Source organism: Bombina bombina, chromosome 8 (genome assembly GCF_027579735.1).
Source record: "Bombina bombina isolate aBomBom1 chromosome 8, aBomBom1.pri, whole genome shotgun sequence".
NCBI lineage: Eukaryota > Metazoa > Chordata > Amphibia > Anura > Bombinatoridae > Bombina > Bombina bombina.
The window spans coordinates 20,296,044-20,317,719 of NC_069506.1; the positions used below are offsets into that span (position 1 = coordinate 20,296,044).

Here is a 21,676-nt window from a genome sequence, read left to right on the forward strand (position 1 = left end):
CACTGCAAATTCAATTAATCATAAATTAACTTTATATGGCCAAGTTGTTTATGTAAACACGCTATATGGACATTATACTGCAAATCAAGAATAATAAGGAAACAAACCCTAAAAAATATAATGCACACCAAATCAATACACAGTGTCCTTTTCTTGTACCCAGTGGCAGCTAGTGAAATTTGGGTTGCTGGGGCAAGCTAGGCTTCTCACAAACTCTACACGTACAACAGTTCTAGACCATGAGGCTTCAGGTAGGATTGTTACCTTGGCCGTGTTTTCCTGGATAGCTATGAGTTACACATGTGCAGGGAGGAACATAAAGTGCTGCCCAGGGTCACTATTTGTGTGCTGTCCAGAGGAGCAATGCATGTTTCCCTGCAACATGTTTAACTCATTAGTGTCCAAGAAAACATGGCTGAGGTGGCAACCCTAGCTTCAGACCAGGCACGTGTGCATACCCTTTGTAGTATACGGAAATCTTAAAGAGTATATTGTCTGTGTAAAGTATCACATCTTAGGTTGTCTTGATTATCTTTTACTTCCCTTTAACTGTTTTCAAGCTCTTTGCATATATTATCCCCGTTTTATAGAGGGAGTTTATGTTTTCACTTTAATTTATTTCATGTGTAAAGATTTGATGGTATTTTTGTAATGTTGATATCCTTCAATCCAGAGATTGGTACATTTACAAGACCGCTTAGATTCTATTATTTAGAATGAGGTTGTGATGAGGGTTAGTTATAAATCTCCCCATATTCCGCAATTTTATTGAACATAAGCCTATAAAATAGTGCGAAGGCAGAGAGGTACAACAAGGATAACCAAAAGAAAATGTTCTGCTCTAAACCCTCATTACTGTAGCTGTCATATATAATCTGCTACTGTTAGTGAGTATGTTGTGCAATGGGCTCTAAAGAGTTATGTTTGTTAACTCATCTGACATAAAAAAAGTACACAATTGGCTTTTTTGTACCTTATTTAAACTTCCTGGAAAACAATCTTTTCTTTGAACTGACATTCTTCCTTATTGTATTATAACTATAACCCTATACCTGACACCTGTGACACCGCCAGCATGGGAGTGTCACCTGCTGTGCATTATTAATACTTGTATGTTCTTAATCAGGAAGCATCACCTAAGCAGTTCCTCTCTAAAGAACTCAAACACAGTGAAATTTGTAGTTTGAGAAGGAGATAACTGCTTTAACCTCCTGTTGTTGATAAGAAGACGAGATCTTAGACCTTTGATAATTTAAGGTTGAAGAATGTACCCAAACCCACAGCCGTACAACCAAAATATTGACTGGTCATCTCCCCAGATGCCCCAGCCAGGCATGCCTGATTATCCTCCATCATACAGCAATGCACAAGCCACAGCAAGAGTTTACCCTTCAGCAATTGCCCCAAATGTGGTCATGACAACACAACCTAATACCCTGGTGATGGTCCCTCAACCCACCTACAAGGATTATATGGGTCTCTCCATCATGAACCTCCTCTTGTGCTGCCTACCCATTGGAATTGCTGCTCTTATTTTTTCTTGCAAGGTAAGAAGGTGGTGATGGTAATGTGGGGTGGGTTTTCAAATTCAAGCCGTTACTCCGGTATCTCCATTTACAAACTACGGAAGCCTGGGTTGGGTCATGAATAGAGCAACGAGTTTTGGCTCAAAGTAGCCTTTCTCAAGCCAGTTACATACAAATCTCTGTAGTAGGCACTGAGTAGACGTGTTCTTATTCAGTTACATCTAAACATCTATAGTAAGCAGTGAGTAGACTTGCTATTACTCAATTACATACAAACCTCTGTAGTAAACATTGAGTAGACTTGCTGTTACTCAGTTACATACAAACCTCTGTAGTAAACACTGAGTAGACTTGCTCTTTCTCAAGTACATACAAACCTCTGTAGTAAACACTGAGTAGACTTGCTGTTACTCAGTTACATACAAACCTCAGTAGTAAGCACTGAGTAGACTTGCTGTTACTCAGTTACATACAAACCTCTTTAGTAAGCACTGAGTAGACTTCCTGTTACTCAGTTACACACAAACCTCTGTAGTAAGCACTAAGTACACTTGCTCTTACTAAGTTACATACAAACCTCTGTAGTAAGCACTGAGTAGACTTGCTATTACTCAGTCACATACAAACCTCTATAGTAAACACTGAGTAGACTTGCTGTTACTCAGTTACATACAAACCTCTGTAGTAAGCACTGAGCAGACTTGCTATTACTCAGTTACATACAAACCTCTGTAGTAAGCAGTGAGTAGACTTGCTATTACTCAGTTACATACAAACCTCTGTAGTAAACACTCAGTAGACTTGCTATTACTCAGTTACATACAAACCTCTTTAGTAAGCACTGAGTAGACTTGCTATTACTCAGTTACATACAAACCTCTGTAGTAAACAATGAGCAGACTAGCTATTACTCAGTTACATACAAACCTCTGTAGTAAACACTGAGCAGACTTGTTATTACTCAGTTACATACAAACCTCTGTAGTAAGCAGTGAGTAGACTTGCTATTACTGTTACATACAAACCTCTGTAGTAAACACTGAGTAGACTTGCTGTTACTCAGTTACATACAAACCTCTGTAGTAAACACTGAGTAGACTTGCTGTTACTCAGTTACATACAAACCTCTGTAGTAAGCACCGAGTAGACTTGCTGTTACTCAGTTACATACAAACCTCTGTAGTAAGCACTGAGTAGACTTGCTCAGCTCACTTACCATCACACCTTAAAGGGACAGTAAACACTTTGAGAAGAGAATGTAACACAAAATACTTGGTTGTGTATAGTAAAATAAATTTGTAATAGACCTTATTGTGTTCCTGTTTTTTTATCATGTAAGTCTGAAAATTGTGGATTTTCCAGTCCTGAAAACTGAAAGAGCATGTGTCAGGCTTCACCCTGCTACATATATCTTTCTAATTAGCAGTTTATTATCTTATCGTCTCTGATAAAGGCAAACAATGGAGATTTTGTTAACATAATGATGATGGCAAGCCCTGTATTTTTCAGTCTCAAGTTTAAAATGTCTCCTCAAAATCACAAAAGCTGTTGTTGGAGTTTGATTACTAAAAAACAATTGCAGCAAACAAGGTGTTAATCTGTTCTAATAATGTTTAGACTTGATATGTTAATCTATTAAAAGACTTCAGAAAAATGTTGGAATTACAAGATGTTTACTGCCCCTTTAATAGTAAGCACAGAGCAGGCAGCTAATTCTCATTTAGAGCCATCCCTCTGCATTAAAGGGATATGAAACCCAAATATTTTCTTTTGTAATTTAGAAAAAAAACAATCAATTTTTAAAAGCTTCCAAATTACTTCAATTTTCAAATTTGCTTTGCTCCCATGATATTGTTTGTTGAAGAGATACCTAGGTATGTGCTGCCATATAGTGCTCCTCTAAATGAGAATTAGCTGCCTGCCTGCATCCTATTGGCTCCTGCTCTTACGCCCTGCTTTTCAACAAAAGATGAAATCCTATTGGATTTCAGTAGCTCTCATCCTATCGGCTGTTTTGAACAGTCAATAGGATTTCAATAGTTCTCATTCTATTGGCTGATTTGAATCAAATCAGCCGATAGGAATGCAAGGTGCGCCATTTTTAAATGGCTACCTTGCATTAAAGTTCAGAGTACAGCGGGGACCGTATGAAGAGGATGCTCCATCAGGATGTCTTCGGCTTCCAGGATGGCTCTGCTCCGCGCCGCCGGGATGAAGATAGAAGACCGCCACGGGATGGATGAAGATATCGCCGCCTGGATGAAGATGGATGTCTGGACTTCAGGAACCGTGAGTAGATATTCTGTGGTTAGTGTTAGGTTTTTTTTTTTTCATTTTTTTGGGTGGGTTTTTATTTTAGATTAGGGCTTTTTTAAAAGAGCTAAATGCCCTTTTAAGGGCAATAAAAAAGAGCTGAATGCCCTTTTAACGGCAATGCCCATACAAATGCCCCTTTAGGGGCAATGTGTAGCTTAGTTTTTTTTTAGAGTTAGGTTTTCTTATTTTGGGAGGTTGGTTATGTGGTGGGTTTTACTGTTGGAGGACTTTGTATATTTTTACAGGTAAAAGAGCGGTTTAACTTAGGGCAATGCCCTACAAAAGGCCCTTTTAAGGGCTATTGGTAGTTTATTGTAGGCTAGGGGATGTTTTTATTTTTATAGGGCTATAAGATTAGGTGTAATTGTTTTTATTTTTGATAATTTTGTTTATTATTTTTTGTAAGCTTAGTGTTTTTTATTTTTCGTAATTTAGTGTTTATTATTTTTTGATATTTTAGATTTTATAATTTTTTGTAGTATTAGGTTTTTTTAAATTTGTAATTTAGATTTTTTAATTGGTAGTTTTTTATAATTTTATTAGAATAGTAAGGTTAGGCTAATTTATAGTTTAACCTTAGGTTTTTTTTATTTCACAGGTAAGTTTTTATTTATTTTAAGATAGTTATATTGACATTTTAATTTAAAGTTAGGGGGTGTTAAGCTTAGGGGTTAATAGTTAAATATAGTGTTTTGTGATGTGGGGGGGGGCGGCGTTTTAGGGGTTAATAGGTTTATTTAGTGGCGGCAATGTGGGAGGCCGGAGGTTTAGGGGTTAATAACTTTATTATAGTGGCGGCGATGTGGGAGGCTGGAGGTTTAGGGGTTAATAACTTTATTATAGTTGAAGCGATGTCAGGGAGCAGCGGTTTAGGGGTTCAAAGGTTTATATAGTGGCGGCAATGTCGGGGGACAGTGGATTATGGGTTATTTGGTTTATTTAATAGTCGCAATGTGGGCGGCAGATTAGGGGTTAACATGTAGTTATTGGGTGTTAGTGTACTTTGTAACACTTTAGTTATCAGTTTTGTGAAACATTTTTGTTGCGCAAAACTCATAACTACTGCTCTAAGATGGAGGTATGGATCGTGTCGGTATAGGCTGTAATTTAGGCATTTTAGCCGGACTGCACAACCTGTAATACCGGCGCTATGAAAACCCCATGCAAAAACGTAATTTTTATGAGTGTAGAATGGATTTTGCGTTACAGGTTAAATGCTTGTGGTATAGCTATACCGACACAACTCGTAATATGCGTTACTGGCCATTACGCTGGAATTGACATTTTTTCAGCGTTAAAAGCCATAGTGCAAAACTCTTAATCTACCTGAAAGTAAATTCCTAGTTTCTAGTGTCTCATGAGCTACATACATTTCAAGACTATTTCATAACAATTAAAGATTTAAAGCATTTTAAAATCAGAATTTAACTTCTGCTGAAGAATTAGATCTGCAAGATAGTAAATGACAAGCCGGGGTATCTACTTAAAGGGACAGTCTACAATAGAATTGTTATTGTTTTAAAAGATAGATAATCCCTTTATTACCCATTCCCCAGTTTTGCACAACCAACACTGTTATATTAATACACTTTTTACCTCTGTGATTACCTTGTATCTAAGCATCTTCTGACAGCTCCCTGATTACATAACTTTTTATTTATTATCTATTAACTTGCATTTTAGCCAATAAGTGCAGTGTCCTGCACAACTTCGTGGGCGTGAGCACAATGTTATATATATGGCCCACATGAACTAGCAATCCCCTGTTGTGAAAAGCTAATAAAAAAGCATGTGAGAAGAGGTTGTGTGTAGTGGCTTAGAAACAAGCGGAAATTTAGAGGTTTAAATGTTATAGAGGATATTAAAGGGACAGTCTAATATAAATTTCATTATTCAGATAGTACTTTTAATTTTAATCAACTTTTCAATTAACTTTTATCATCAAATTTGCTTTTTTCTCTTGGTATTGTTAGTTTAAACTAAACCTAGGTAGGCTCATATGCTAATTTCTAAACCTTTGAGGGCTGCCTCTTATCTCATTCTTTTTAAATCTCTTTTCAACACAAAGAGACAGAAAGTACACATGGGCCATATAGATAACACTGTGTTCAGGCACAGGGGTTTATTTAAGATCTAGCACAAAACAATGCTAAATTTAAGACAATAGATAATAAACAGTCACAGTCATGTGATCAGGGGGCTGGAAGAAGGTTCCTAGATACAAGGTAATCACAGAGGTAAAAAGTATCGGCCAGATTACGAGTTTTGCGGTAACAGGGGTGTGGTGCTAACGTGCACTTTATTGTCACCACTCACTTACATGTAGCGCTGGTATTACGGGGTTTTACAAACCCGGCGTTAACAGGCAAGAAGTGAGCGTAGAGCAAAATTGAGCTCCACACTGCACTCCAATACCAGCGCTGCTTAAGTCAGCGGTGAGCTGGTTGTACGTGCTCGTGCACGATTTCCCCATAGACATTAATGGGGAGAGTCGGCTGAGAAAAAGTCTAACACCTGCAAAAAAGCAGCGTAAATCTCTGTAACGCAGCCCCATTGATTCCTATGGGGAAACACATTTTATATTTACACCTAACACCCTAACATGAACCCTGAGTCTAAACACCCCTAATCTTACACTTATTAACCCCTAATCTGCCGCACCCGACATCGCCGACACCTACATTATACTTATTAACCCCTAATCTGCTGCTCTGTACATCGCTGCCACTATAATAAATATATTAACCCCTAAACCGCTGCACTCCCGCATCACAAACACTAGTTAAATATTATTAACCTCTAATCTGCCTCCCCTAATATCGCCGCAACCTACCTAAATTTATTAACCCCTAATCTGCCGCCCCCAACGTCGCCACCACTATATTAAATTTATTAACCCCTAAACCTAAGTCTAACCCTAACCCTAACACCACCTAACTTAAAAATAATTTAAATAAATCTAAATAAAACCTATAATTATCACCTAAATTATTCCTATTTAAAACTAAATACTTACCTATAAAATAAACCCTAAACTAGCTACAATATAGCTAATAGTTACATTGTATCTAGCTTAGGGTTTATGTTTATTTTACAGGCAAGTTTGTATTTATTTTAACTAGGTAGAATAGTTATTAAATAGTTATTAACTATTTAATAACTACCTAGCTAAAATAAATACAAATTTACCTGTAAAATAAAATCTAACCTAAGTTACACTAACACCTAACATAACCCTACAATTAAATAAATTAAATAAAATTAGCTAAATTACAAAAAAACCCCACTAAATTACAAAAAATAAAAAACTAATTACATGATCTTTAAACTAATTACACCTAATTTAAGAGCCCTATCAAAATAAAAAAGCCCACCCAAAATAAAAAAAAAACCCAGCCTAAACGAAACTATAAATAGCCCTTAAAAGGGCCTTTTGCAGGGCATTGCCCCAAATAAATCAGCTCTTTTACCTGAAAAAAATATACAAACAACCCCCCAACAGTAAAACCCACCTCCCACACAACCAACCCCCCAAATAAAACCCTAACTAAAAAAACCTAAGCTCCCCATTGCCCTGAAAAGGGCATTTGGATGGGCATTGCCCTTAAAAGGCCATTTAGCTCTATTGCTGCCCAAAGCCCTAACCTAAAAATAAAACCCACCCAATACATCCTTAAAAAATCCTAACACTAACCCCCGAAGATTCACATACCGGGAGAAGTCTTCATCCAAGTGGCAAGATGTCCTCAACGAAGCCACTTGGATAAAATAATTACAAACTTGCCTGTAAAATAAAAATAAACCCTAAGCTAGATACAATGTAACTATTAGTTATATTGTAGCTAGCTTAGGGTTTATTTTATAGGTAAGTATTTAGTTTTAAATAGGAATAATTTAGGTGATAATAGTAGGTTCTATTTAGATTTATTTAAATTATATTTAAGTTAGGGGGTGTTAGGGTTAGACTTAGATTTAGGGGTTAATAAATTTAAAATAGTGGCGGCGACACTGGGGGCGGCAGATTAGGGGTTAATAAATGTAGGTAGGTGGCGGTGATGTTAGGGACAGCAGATTAGGGGTTAATAATATTTAACTAGTGTTTGCGAGGCGGGAGTATGGCGGTTTAGGGGTTAATATGTTTATTATAGTGGCGGCGATGTCCGGAGCGTCAGATTAGGGGTTAATATTTTTATTTTAGTGTTTGCGATGCGGGAGGGCCTCTGTTTAGGGGTTAATAGGTAGTTTATGGGTGTTAGTTTACTTTTTAGCACTTTAGTTATGAGTTTTATGCTACGGCTTTGTAGTGTAAAACTCATAACTACTGACTTTAAAATGCGGTACGAATTTTGACGGGATAGGGTGTACCGCTCACTTTTTGGCCTCCCAGGACAAACTCGTAATATCAGCGCTATGTGAGTCCCATTGAAAAAAGACTTTATGCAAATTGTGTAAGTTGATTTGCGGTAAGGCCAAAAAAGTGTACGGTGCCCCTAAACCTGCAAGACTCGTAATACCAGCGGTAGTGAAAAAGCAGCGTTACAACCTGATAACGCTGCTTTTTCAGTATAACGCAAAACTCGTAATCTAGCCGTATATTAATATAACTGTGTTGGTTATGCAAAACTGGGGAATGGGTATTAAAGGGATTATCTATCTTTTAAAACAATAACAATTTTAGTGTTGACTGTCCCTTTAATGCAGAACACCAAAATAAGGTAATGTTTTTAACAATATAACAGATTCTCTGAAGTAAGTTTATAGTTTCATAGCGTAAACCTCAGTGCTATTTCTCAACAAAATCTAATTGTTTCTCTCTTTATGCACAATGTGGTGCAAATAATAACTGACTTTTAAGGTAGAAAATAGAGAGATCAGCAAATCTCTTCGCTTCTACAAAGTCCTCAACACAACCATAAAAATAATTATCTGTGTAAAACATTACATGGCAAAAAGGTTTAGCAACTTGAGGGATACACTTGATTAAAGTTGAAGCCCTCCCAACTACATAGACTGCAGGAGTGTTACTTAGGATCTAACAAGCTTCCGCTCACCATTTAGGGGTCAATTTATCAAGCTCTGTAGTGTTTCCGCTGCTCCATAACCTGTCTGCCTGCTCTGAGGCTGGGAACAGAAATCAACCCAATCTAATGCGATCGGGTTGATTGACACCCCCTGCTAGCGGCCTATTGTCTGGGAATCTGCAGGGGGTGGCATTGCACCAGCAGTTCACAAGAAATGCTGGTGCAATGATAAATGCAGACAGCGTATGCTGTCAGCATTTATCGATGTGCAGCGGACATGATACGTTACATCGTATCATGTCCATCCGCACTTTAGTAAATAGGCCCCATAGACAGCTTACAATCATCTTAAATACATCTCTTCAGTAGGGAGTAGGGTTGCCAACCTTCCCTTAAAGGGACAGTCTACAATAGAATTGTTATTATTTTAAAAGATAGAAAATCCCTTTAATACCCAGTCCCCAGTTTTGCATAACCAACACAGTTATATTAATGTACTTATTACCTCTGTGATTACCTTGTATCTAAGAACCTTGTGACAGCCCCTGATCACATGACTGTGACTATATAAAATCTATTGAGTTGCATTTAGCATTGTCGTGTGCTAACTCTTAAATAACTCCCTGTGCCTGAACACAGTGTTATCTATAGGCCCACAGTATCTTGTTGTGAAAATCAATTTTAAAAACATGTGATAAGAGGCGGCCCTCAAAGGCTTAGAAATTAGCATATGAGCCTTCCTAGGTTTAGTTTCAACTAAGAATACCAAGAGAACAAAGCAAATTTGATGATAAAAGTAAATGGGAAAGTTGATTAAAATTACAAGTCCTATCTGAATAATGAAAGTATAATTTATACTAGACTGTCCCTTTAAGTGCATCAATGTATCTTGTGTTGTGCTACAGATAGAGCAGCTATTTTAAAAACTTTCTAATTTACTTTTGTTGTCAAGCAGGTATGTAAAGCTCAGGAGCACTATAGGGCAGCAGTTTTTGTAAGAATGTTATCCATTTGTAAGAGCTCTAGATGACAAAAATATTTCCTTCATGTAGTGCTCAAGACGCCTACCTAGGTATCTCTTCAACAAAGAATAACATGTGAACGAAGCACATTTTATAATAGAAGTAAATTGTAAGCTTATTTTTAAATGATCTGCTCTGTTTGAATCACAAAAGAAAACTTGTGGGATTCTTATCCTTTTAAATTCAGTAATTATTTTCACGGGTTTCATATATCTGCATCTTCTTTCTGCTAAAAACAATGGCCACTATTCTATACTTATCTTACTTGACCTGTCTGCTGCCTTTGACACCGTTGACCATCCCCTTCTCCTATGGACTCTCCGCTCCCTTGGGCTCTGTGACATTGCCCTCTCCTGGATCCACTCTTATCTCTCTAATAGGTCCTTTTCTGTCTCCTTTGCTGGCGGCGACTCCTATCCATTGCCTCTGTCTGTTGGAGAACCTCAAGGCTCTGTTCTAGGCCCTCTACTCTTCTCTATTTATACTTCCTCACTGGGTAAACTTATCAGTAGCTATGGCTTCAACTATCACCTCTATGCTGATGATACTCAGATCTACCTATCCACCCCTGCACTCTCTCCTTCTGTCCTTTCTCACATCAGTGTCTGCTTATGTGGCATTTCTTCCTGGATGGCCTCTCACCACCTAAAAATCAATATGTCCAAGACTGAGCTCCTTCTAATCCCCCCCTCTAATTCTACCCCGGTTTCTAACTTTTCAATCACTGTTGGTGGTGACACCACTATCTCCCCATCACCCCAAGTCCGCTGCCTAGGAGTTACACTTGACTCCAATCTGTGCTTCATACCCCACATCCAATTGCTTTCCTCATCCTGTCACAACCACCTGCGCAATATCTCCAAAATTCGTCCGTTTCTGAGTGCTGAAACTACTAAACAGCTAATCCACTCCCTGGTAATGTCCCGACTTGACTACTGTAATAACCTACTAACTGGCCTCCCTCTCTCCCACCTCTCCCCTCTTCAATCCATCCTAAATCCCTCTGCTAGGCTAATCCACCTGTCCCGACGCTCTGTATCTGCCGCACCCCTCTGTGAGTCCCTTCACTGGCTTCCCATTCACAGCAGAATTAAATTTAAAATTCTCACCCTGACCTACAAAGCCCATACCAATGCAGTCCCCACCCCTACCTGTCCTCATTCATCAACAAATATACTCCAGCCAGCCCCCTAAGATCCAACAATGACCTTCTCCTTGCATCTTCTACCATCACCTCCTCCCATGCTAGACTACAGGACTTCTCTCGTGTGGCACCAACCATCTGGAACGCACTTCCTCGAGCTGTCAGACTTCCCCTAACCTTTTCTCCTTTAAACGCCCCCTAAAGACCTTTTTGTTCAGGGAAGCCTATATCCAAATCAGTAACACGTGAATTCCACTTGCCTAATAGCTGCCCTCATCTAACTCCACACTGACATCATTCTCACCTTTGCAGTCCCCACCTCCTGTTTCTCACCCTCCTACTCATCTAGATTGTAAGCTCCCATGGGAACAGTGCCCTCAATTCCCCTGTATTTGTTTGTTAAACTTCGTCTGGTGTCTTTTATATTGTATTGTACTGTACTTTTATCTTTGTATCCATGGACAGCGCTGCGAAATCTGTTGGCACTTTATAAACAAAGAATAATAATTACATTATGGCACTCTTCACCTCTGATCTGTAGGTCTGATCTGAAATGTTGTCGATTCCTAAATCTCCCTTATTATTTTTTTTTAAGAAAAGTTGTCAAACCTAGTAGGGAGGATAAAAAGAGTCAGTAGCAGACACGCTTCACTAGTGAGAGGAAATAATCACTTCTTATGCAGGAGTAATTGAAATAAACACAAGCTAACAGATACGTCAAGTAAAATAAATATACTCACTTCTAAAGAGGATTTTACTGTCCTAGCACCAGACTCTGTTTACTCCATTAAATGAAACTCTACTTCAGGGGGATAACACCCCTCCCTCCCTCTCACCTTCACTGACTTATGATTGTCATCACTCTTCACCTCTGATCTGTAGGTTTACTCATATATGCCGCTCTAACGACGGTGGTAAATTTAACTATTAACCCCTAAACCTAACACCCCCCAACTTTAAATTAAATTAAAATTACAATATAACTATCTTAAAATAAATAAAAACACCAAAAAAAGCCTAACACTAACCCCAGAATAACTACTCACAGTTACTGAAGTCTGGACATCTATCTCCATCCAGGCAGCGAGAAGTCTTTATCCAGGCGGCGATATCTTCATCCATCCCGGGGACGTCTTCTATCTTCATCCCGGCGGCGTGGAGCAGAGCCATCCTGGAAGCCGAAGACATCCTGTGCGGAGGATGAGAGCGACTGAAATCCTATTGGCTGATTTGAACAGCTAATAGGATTTCAGTAGCTCTCATCCTATTGGCTGTTTTGAATTTGAAGAATCAAATCAGCCAATAGGAATGCAAGATACGCCATTTTGAAACAGCTACCTTGCATTCAACTTTAGTGTACGGCGGTGACCATATGAAGAGGACGCTCCATGCAGGATGTCTTCGGCTTCCAGGATGGCTCTGCTCCGCGCTGCTAGGATGAAGATAGAAGACACCCCCGGGATGGATGAAGATATCGCCCCCTGGATGAAGACTTTTCACCGCCTGGATGAAGATTTCTCGCCACCTGGATGGAGATGGATTTCTGGACTTCAGCAAACATGAGTAGATATTCTGGGGTTAGTGTTAGGTTTTTCATTTTTTTGGGTGGGTTTTATTTTTAGGTTAGGGCTTTGGGCTGAATGCCCTTTTATGGGCAATGAAAAAGAGCTGAATGCCCTTTTAAGGGCAATGCCCATACAAATGCCCCTTTAGGGTTTTACTGTTGGGGGGACTTTTATTTTTTTTACAGGTAAAAATGCCCTACAAAAGGCCCTTTTAAGGGCTATTGGTAGTTTATTATAGGCTAGGTGGTGTTTTTATTTTGGGGGGGCTTTTTTATTTTTATAGGGCTATTAGATTAGGTGTAATTGTTTTTATTTTTGATAATTTCGTTTATTATTTTTTGTAAATCTAGTGTTTTTTATTTTTCGTAATTTTAGATTATTTTTTTTTCTGTAGTGTTAGTTTTTTTTAAAATTTGTCATTTCAATTTTTTAATTGGTAGTTTTTTTATTTTATTAGAATAGTAATGTTAGGTTAATTTATAGTTTAATGTTAGGTTTATTTTAATTTCACAGGTAAGTTTTTATTTGTTTTAAGATAGTTATATTGTAATTTTAATTTAAAGTTGGGGGGTGTAAGGTTTGGGGTTTAATAGTTTAATTTAGTGTTTTGCGATGTGGGGGGACTGGAGGTTTAGGGGTTAATAGGTTTATTTAGTGGTGGCGATGTGGCAAGCCAGAGGTTTAGGGGTTAATAACTTTATTATAGTGGTGGCGATGTCGGGGAGCGGCGGATTAGGGGTTAATAGCTTTATTATAGTGTCGGTGATGTCGGGGAGCGGCGGATTAGGGGTTAATAGCTCTTTTATAGTGTCGGCGATGTCGGGGAGCGGCGGAATAGGGGTCAATAACTTTATTATAGTGTTGGCGATGTCAGGGAAGGGCGGATTAGGGGCTAATAGCTTTATTATAGTGTTGGCGATGTCGGGGAGCGGCAGAATAGGGGCTTATTAACTTTATTATAGTGTCGGCGATGTCGGGGAGTGGCGGAATAGGGGTTAATAACTTTTATTAGTGACGGCAATGTTGGGAGCGGCAGATTAGGGGGGTTTATATTAGGGTGTTAGGTTTAAATGTAACTTTCTTTTTCCCATAGACATCAATAAGGTTGCGTTGCAGAGATTTTTCATTCCGCATTTCAGGTGTAGCTTTTTTCTAACACTCTCTCCCCGTTGATGTCTATGGGGGAAAGCGTGCACGAGCACATCAAAGCAGGCCTTGGCTTTTGTGCAGTATGGAGCTTAAGGCCACCATATTGCACGCACAAGGAGGCTTTTCAGTAACTCGTAATGGCAGCGCTATAGAGAGTGAAATAACGCAACTATTTTGGCGTTAGTTTCGCACCCTGCTTAGCGCAAAACTCATAATCTAGGGGGTCCATTTATCATTGTGCGGACGGACATGATCCGCTATAGCGAACCATATCCGCCACACATCAATACGCTGTCTGCATTTATCATTACACCAGCAGTTCTTGTGAACTGCTGGTGCAACGCCCCCAATCGGCCGCTAGCAGGGGGTGTCAATCAACCCGATTGTATTCGATCGGGTTGATTTCTGTCCGCCGCCTCGGAGCAGGCGGACAGCTTATGAAGCAGCAGTCTTTAGACCGCTGCTTCATAACTTGAGTTTCTGGCGAACCTGAAGGCTCGCCAGAAACACGGGGCATCAAGCTCTGTTCGGAGCTTGATAAATAGACCCCTAGGTGTTTGTTTCTGCTGCAGCAGGGGACAATCTTATTTTCGATTCTTAAGAGACCCTCTGCTGAATTAATTTTTTCTTAAAAAACTATTATAAACTTACTGGAAAATCCTAAAAATACAAAAATAAAATCACACATGAAAAAGTAATAAGGTTCAGTCTAAAGTCAGATTATAGACATCTCCCTATGTGATAATGTTTGAAGGTGCACCTTTGTCAAGGATTGAAATACATTAAAAAGTTCCTTCAAGTATTTCAATTCTTATACAATTGAAAAATGGCGATCCTGTGCTGTCTTACATGGTAATATAGACTCATTTACCGATCATCAATCTGTTCAGCTGCTTGCTTTTTACAAATGTGTATCGTTCCTGCCGCTGTGTTCACCCTCCATTCTGGTTTTCCTCACGTCACTGACCACGTTGGTGTCGGAGGAGGGCCAGGACGGTTAAACGTACCTCCATGTTGATACTTTGTAATCCAATAATAATATTGTAGCGGATTCTTTTTCTGCTACATCAATTGAGGACACACTGTAATTTCTCCTCAGAGTCTTATAGTGGCAGAGAAACGACTAGGGAGCATTCCTCCGTTAGCACACAACACTGCCAGTCAGCTGACTTGTATATTCTGTCAGTTAACTCTCCATGATTTGCCCCTAAACTGCAGCCTTGTCCGACCTAACAACTCAAGTCTAAGGGGTAGATTTATGTAAGTGCGAGCGGACATGATACGATGTAGCGTATCATGTCCGTTGCACATCGATAAATTTATCATTGTTCCAGCAGTTCTAACTAGACAAAGCTACCTTTGTACCACACACCGAAATATTCTACTGCTCATTTCCAATTCAAAGTAAGTGCTATTGCATTGTCTTATAATTGTGTATCTGTCAATTATTCTATTATACTGTATTTAGTGGTCCTCTTTGCAGGTGATAAACACACAGTTATATACAAGCAGATAATAAAATATTAGAGACATTTTTTCACACTTTTATATCCCTTTACTAAACTTCCTAAGGTTCAGTTATAGTCACCATTTTGTAGTAAGTACGGGGCAGATGTATTAATACTCAGTTACATCTAGACATCTGCATTTGTTTTTGGATTAATACGTGATCTTCCAAAATTTGGCCCATTCGTCCATTCATCAGCATAACGAGTAGATGAAAGGAAATGTGAGTGAATTGGGAGTATACATTTTTTCCCAATTACTATATGTGTCGCATTTGTTTAATTTTCATTATGCACTTTTGGTGCCAAAATAAGGGTTAGAGAGCACAGGAAAGGTAAAGGAGCTGAGATCGTTTGCCAAATCAGCTCCTTTGTTTGCAGTGTAAGTCTTTAGATATCCTAGACTTGTACAATACAGTGATGACAAGTTTGTATACAGACAATGATATTTACATTATTCTCTTTCTTAGACACGGGATGCAGTCAGCCGTGGAGACCAAGCCTCAGCCGCCAGTGACTCTCGCACAGCGTTTACTCTGAATATGGTGGCCTTGGGAATAGGAATTGCTGTGAATATCGTGTGGATCGCAGTGGTCATTTATGTGAATACGGCATTATACTCCTCTTATTCCTATTACCCCTATGGTTAACAAATCAGAAGAGCGTATACCAGAGAGCATTCCTAATATCATACTGAAGAACCCAAATATAAATTGTATATTGTAAGCTCTTGGGAGCAGGACTGGCCTCCTCTTGTATTTGTTTAATCTGTTTTATGTATTTCTTTTTTTTTACCATGAATCAGTGTCATTACGTACCACTACTCATGTACCCAGCACTATTTATAAATAAATGATAAAATAATATTTGTAATTATTAATCTATTATTATATCCTTGTGTTCATTGATAATAAATATACATTTTGTACCACTATGTATAATAGTTACTAAAACAAAAAAAATGCAAAGAATTGGATGTAGAGCTAATCTTATCTAAAAATCTAATACAACCAGCAAATAGCAGGCAAATGTCAGGTCCTGGCAAAAAAAAAAAAGTTAAAATGTTCTATTTATTGGCTTTTATTTTAACATTTACATTTACTAATATTACAGGCAGTACATCTTTGGAAATAAAAGGAAAAAATAGACTGATAAAAGCAACGTAATACTTAAAGGGATAGGAAGGGCAAAAGCTATCATCAGTTCATTGCTTAGGTTAGTTTCTGTTAAAAAAAATTACTACAATACCTTCCATTGTCATTTTCAAACTGTTTCCAAGATATTTACTGACAAAAGTGGGTGTATTTCCAAACCCACCGTGAGGCTAATTTGCATTAGCCAATCATGGTGGGCAACCTGGGTTCTAGCTAACATGTAATAGCCCTGCATTCAGAGCAGGGTTCTTCAAACTATGGGGCTGGACCCATTACTGGGTCACAACACCATGTTTACTGGGTTGTGACTTGTTTGTGTTGTAGGAGAGTGTGTGTGGTATGAGGGTGTGCGTGGTGTGTGTATGTTGTAGTAGTGTGTGTGGTATGAGTGTGTGTGGTGTGTGTGTGTGGTATGAGAGCGTGTGTGGTGTCTGTGCATTGTAGGAGAGTGTGTGTGTGTTATTAGAGTGTGCGTGGTGTTTGTGTTGTAGGAGAGTGTGAGTGTGGTATGAGAGTGTGCCTGGTCTGTGTATTGTAGGTGTGTGTGTGTGAGGTATGAGTGTGTGTGTGATGTGTGTTGTAGGAGACTGTGTGTGTTATGAGTGTGTGCGTAGTGTGTGTATTGTAGGAGAGTGTGTGTGTGTGTGGTATGAGAGTGTGTGTGTTGTAGGAGAGTGTGTGGGGTATGAAAGTGTGCGTGGTGTGTGTGTGTTGTAGGAGTGTGTGTTGTATGAGAGTGTGTGTGGTGTGTGTTTTGTAGAAAAATGTGTGTGGTATAAGAGTGTGTGTGGTGTGTGTGTTGTAGGAGAGTGTGTGTGGAATGAGAGTGTGTGTGTTGTAGGAAAGTGTGAGTGGTTTGAGTGTGTGCATGGTGTGTGTTGTAGGAGTGTATGTGGTATGAAAGTGTGTGTGTTGTAGGAGAGTGTGTGGGGTATGCGAGTTGTGTGGTGTGTGTGTTGTGTTGTAGGAGAGTGTGTGTGGTATGAGAGTGTGCGTGGTGTGTGTGTGTTGTAGGAGAGTGTGTGTAGTATCTATGAGAGTGTGCGTGGTGTGTGTGTGTTGTAGGAGAGTGTGTGTGGTATCACCTTTTCATGTTTGACTACAATCAGAAATAAAGTACACACACATTTTAGTCACTTTTCCAAAAATTACAGCTTGTTGTATATTACTTCAGACATTTTCAGACCAAACAAAAAAATAGGGTCACAAAGTTATGTGGTATCATGGCACTGGGTCTTGGGGAAAAAAGTTTGGAGAACCCTGTTCTAGAGCATGCACAATTGGATGAGGAGTGATTGAGGATAGAAGCCAGTTCAGCTTGTTTAAAAAATACATGCACTATTCGCTTCAGAAGACTTGATAATACAAAGTTGTGTAAGGTGATTTGGTCAGTGCAGAATGTAATTGCACTGCAAGGGGATTTGCTAACAATCAAAGAATGGGCTAGTAAATGGCAAATGAGATTATATATTGGTAAATGTAAGGTTCTACATTTTGGAAGCAAAAATATGCAAGCTACCTATTTAAATTGGACCAGACTTAGTAAAACATATGAGGAAAAGGATATAGGTATACTTATAGAAAACAAGCTAAAAATGAGTGAGCAATGCAAGGCAGTGGCTTTTAAGGCTAATAAGATACTAGCATGTATTAAAAGAGACACTGATGCAAGGGAAGAAAGCATTATTCTGTCACTGTATAAATCCCTGGTAAGACTTCACTTTGAGTATTGATTGCATTTTTCGGACCAATTTTAAAAATATGTATATAAGAATTAGAAATAATTAAGTGAAGGGCTACAAAACTAAGAAGGGAAATGGAAGATTTATACAATGAAAATAGGTTAGCCAAATCGGGTCTGATTAGGCATTTGAGAGGTGATATAATCACTTTATACAACTATATTCAAGGCTTATATAAAGTGTTAGATTTACCAATGTCTGTGGGACATGATACGCTGTAGCGTATCATGTCCGACAGACATCGCTGAATGCCGACAGCATACGCTGTCTGCATTTATCATTGCACAAGCAGTTCGCCAGAATTGCTTGTGCAATGCCGCCCCCTGCAGATTCGTGGCCATGTCTAGCAGGGGGTGTCAATCAGCCCGAATGAATAGGATCGGGCTGATTGAAGAGGCAGCGGACAAGTTATGGAGCAGCTGTTTCCGGCGCGCCTGAAGGGTCATTCGGCCCTTGTTAAATGTACCACAAAGAGTTAACGGAAGTGCTGTTTATTCCAAGGCAACTGTTAGTTATAACTGGTTACACTTTAAGGCTGGATGAATGGAGTTTTAATCTCCAGCAACAGAGAGTGAAGCCCATTTGAAAATAGAAGTGAATTCAAAATTGTCTTAAAATTACATGCTGCTGGGCCTATTTATCATGATGCGTGCGAACATGATCTGATATTGCGGATCATGTCCGCTGCACATCCATAAATGCTGACAGCATACGCTCTTGTGAACTGCTGGTGCAATACCGCCCCCCGCAGATTTGCAGCCAATTGGCCGCTAGCAGGGGGTGTCAATCAAGTGTATCGTATTCGATCGGGTTGATTTTCGGCGATGTCTGTCCGGCGCCTCAGAGCAGGCGGACAGGTTATGAAGCCAGAAACACGGGGCATCAAGCTCCGTTTGGAGCTTGATAATTCGGCCCCTGTATCTGAATCATGCAAGTTTAATTTTGACTTTCCTACCCCTTTATCTACTACTATGTCTTTTTTAGGAAGACCCTTGTCAATTGTCTACCAATAGTGTTGTCTTTACGGTAAGATGCAAATGGGGGATCCTGAAAGTCAATTATATTGGGGCATACATGAAGTAACATGAACCAATTACATCTGGCTAAACTATCTTACTAATGGTAGTGTAAATGCTTACAAACACCAGTCATTTATGATAAAAAAAGATTAAAAAGTAAAGGATTGTGATAAATTAACAGTATCTAACTCACTGTTGTCTTAAAGTGAAGGTCAATTTAGATGAATCGTTGCCCAGTTTACAATAAACCTATAAAAAACAAGGGCACTTTAATTCATCAAAATTGACATTTCAATTGTTTTCTTCAAATACTTACCTTTTAATCCTCACAGCCGCTCCAGCGATTCCCCCGGCCTTCGGAAACCTCTTCATACGTCAGAAATGACGAATCAAGCTTCCTCCAATCACGGCTTCCCCCCTGGGGGAATGTTGGCCTGAGGCAACGCCGTGATTGGAGGAAGTCGGATTCGTCATTTTGGACCCGCGAAAAGGGCTTGCGGCGGGCCGAGGAAGTGCTGCAGCGGCTCTCAGGAATAAAAGGTAAGTATTTGAAGAAAACAAGTGAAATGTCAATTTTGATGAATTAAAGTGCCCTTGTTTTTAATAGGATTATTAAAAACCGGGCACTGATTCATCTAAATTGACCTTCACTTTAAACTCAAAAACATCTTTGTTTCATTTAATTTAACCTGAGGTTAACCCAGCCATTAATATTATTTATTTATTTATATTATTATATTAAACATTTTAGATTTGGTGATACTCTTAAGAACACTGGGATAATGAAAACTCTTCTTTAAAGGGACATTGAACACTAAATACATTTTATAAGTATTGGGTTATTCCCCACCTCCCTCTAGTTAAAATCTAACTCTCACTACATTCCAATGATGATGTGTTTGCACATGTGCAGTAACTCTCCTTCAGATACCTGCAGTGTAACCTAAATTACATAATTGCAGCACCCATGATTAGAGGGTATTTAGTGTTGTATCCCTTTAATAATAAATTATTTCTATCAATGACTTTCCTAAACAGATCAGATTGAAGACATCCATTTTCCAAATAAATAAAAAAGTATTAAAAAAAATCAATTTATTTGAAAAGCATAACCCAGGGTTTCCTTCTCTATATTAGATATTAAAGATATTAAAATTAAACTTTCACAATTTATTTATTTGTTTTTAAATATTTTTATTGAGGTTTATAAAGGCATACAGAATAAAGAACATGTTCTTTCCCAGGCATAAAAGATATACCAGCCATTGACCTCGATATAGCAAGTAATAAGTAAAAAAGCTATATTTGTACTATAAACTATCACAACCAGAATGTGCTTTGAACAATTACACGCTCTGACATTGAGATATTAATGTTCAAGAGGAGTATAGTGAATATGTACAAACATGCAGTTCAAATGGTCATTAGAGACTTATATTAAAGACCTGGTCAGTATAATGTAGAGAATAGGGGAGGGATTATCAGTGGCCACTATGATGGAACAAATATATGATAAACTTGGGGGTATGAAAACTGGATATATTTTCCTTTAGTTTAACCAGTAAACTATGGGGGGAGGGTGAACAGAGCCAGCAAACTTGGAAAAAACAAATATTCGCTGCGGCTATAGAGCGTTCCAAAGTGACTTAAAGAGGGGTGTATCTTTGCCACCTATATTTCTAAACTAGGCATTATACATCTGGAATGAGGAGCTATTTGGGGTTGAGGTTATAGTAGTGCTATGGAAATGCTATATGGGTTATACTAATGCTCGCCACATATGAGTATAGTCAAGGTTATAGAGTCAAGACTGCGCCATCCCGGCCGCCGACGGCACAGCTCTCCTAAAAGTAGTGATCTTAAATATTATAAACAATATGGCAAATCTGATGAAGACTACCTATATACTGAAAAGAACTTTGTCAAATATCATATATTCAGGCATTCCAGGTGATGCATCTGCGATATTCCAGAAGGTCCTACAATTGAGATATATATTCATCCCATTCTGCAATTAGAAAACAAGATTACCTATACGTCATTGCAACACTGTCAATAGCTGGGCAAGTAAAGAAAGAGAAATATTGGATGCTATTAAAAATAAAAAACATACTATACAAATTGAGCATGTATACTTAAAGGTGAAGTCTTAACCCATATGTCAAGGTTTATAATCGTGCACTCAAGGTTATTATAATGTCATTCTATCTGCATAAACATGGAATATGCTGGAAAATAGGAGTAGCCAGTGGAAGGCTATTAAGCATTAATCATGCTTCACAAAACAGACCTTAATCCACAAGTAACGTGGTGCTGATCTGTAAAACCTATATAATTATGCTTTTGTAGTATATATATATATATTTAGCCCTATAGAGCTGCACTATACCCTTTAACTGTTATAATGTCATATAAAGCATTTAGCAACTGAAGTCTGTATCACATATAACCAGTTCTGGCTTATAACAGAATCAGAGAGAGAGAGCAGGGTAAACCATATATTAATAATTAGG

At 38.6% G+C, this 21,676-nt stretch overlaps 1 protein-coding gene across 2 annotated transcripts in view; it reads left to right on the forward strand.

The window, feature by feature from the left end:
* Nucleotides 1–16,128, forward strand: part of LOC128638298 (proline rich transmembrane protein 1B-like) — a 28,362-nt gene extending 12,234 nt beyond the window's left edge. The window contains exons 1-2 of one of the 2 annotated variants that reach the window (XM_053690178.1): nucleotides 599–1,547; nucleotides 15,719–16,128. In XM_053690178.1, the coding sequence (XP_053546153.1) occupies nucleotides 1,266–1,547; nucleotides 15,719–15,898 (462 nt within the window). In that variant the 5' untranslated portion in view covers nucleotides 599–1,265 and the 3' untranslated portion in view covers nucleotides 15,899–16,128. Of the gene's footprint in view, nucleotides 1–598; nucleotides 1,548–15,718 lie in introns of those variants that run through there. The other variant, XM_053690176.1, reaches the window with a different exon arrangement.
* Nucleotides 16,129–21,676: the final 5,548 nt, after the last annotated feature.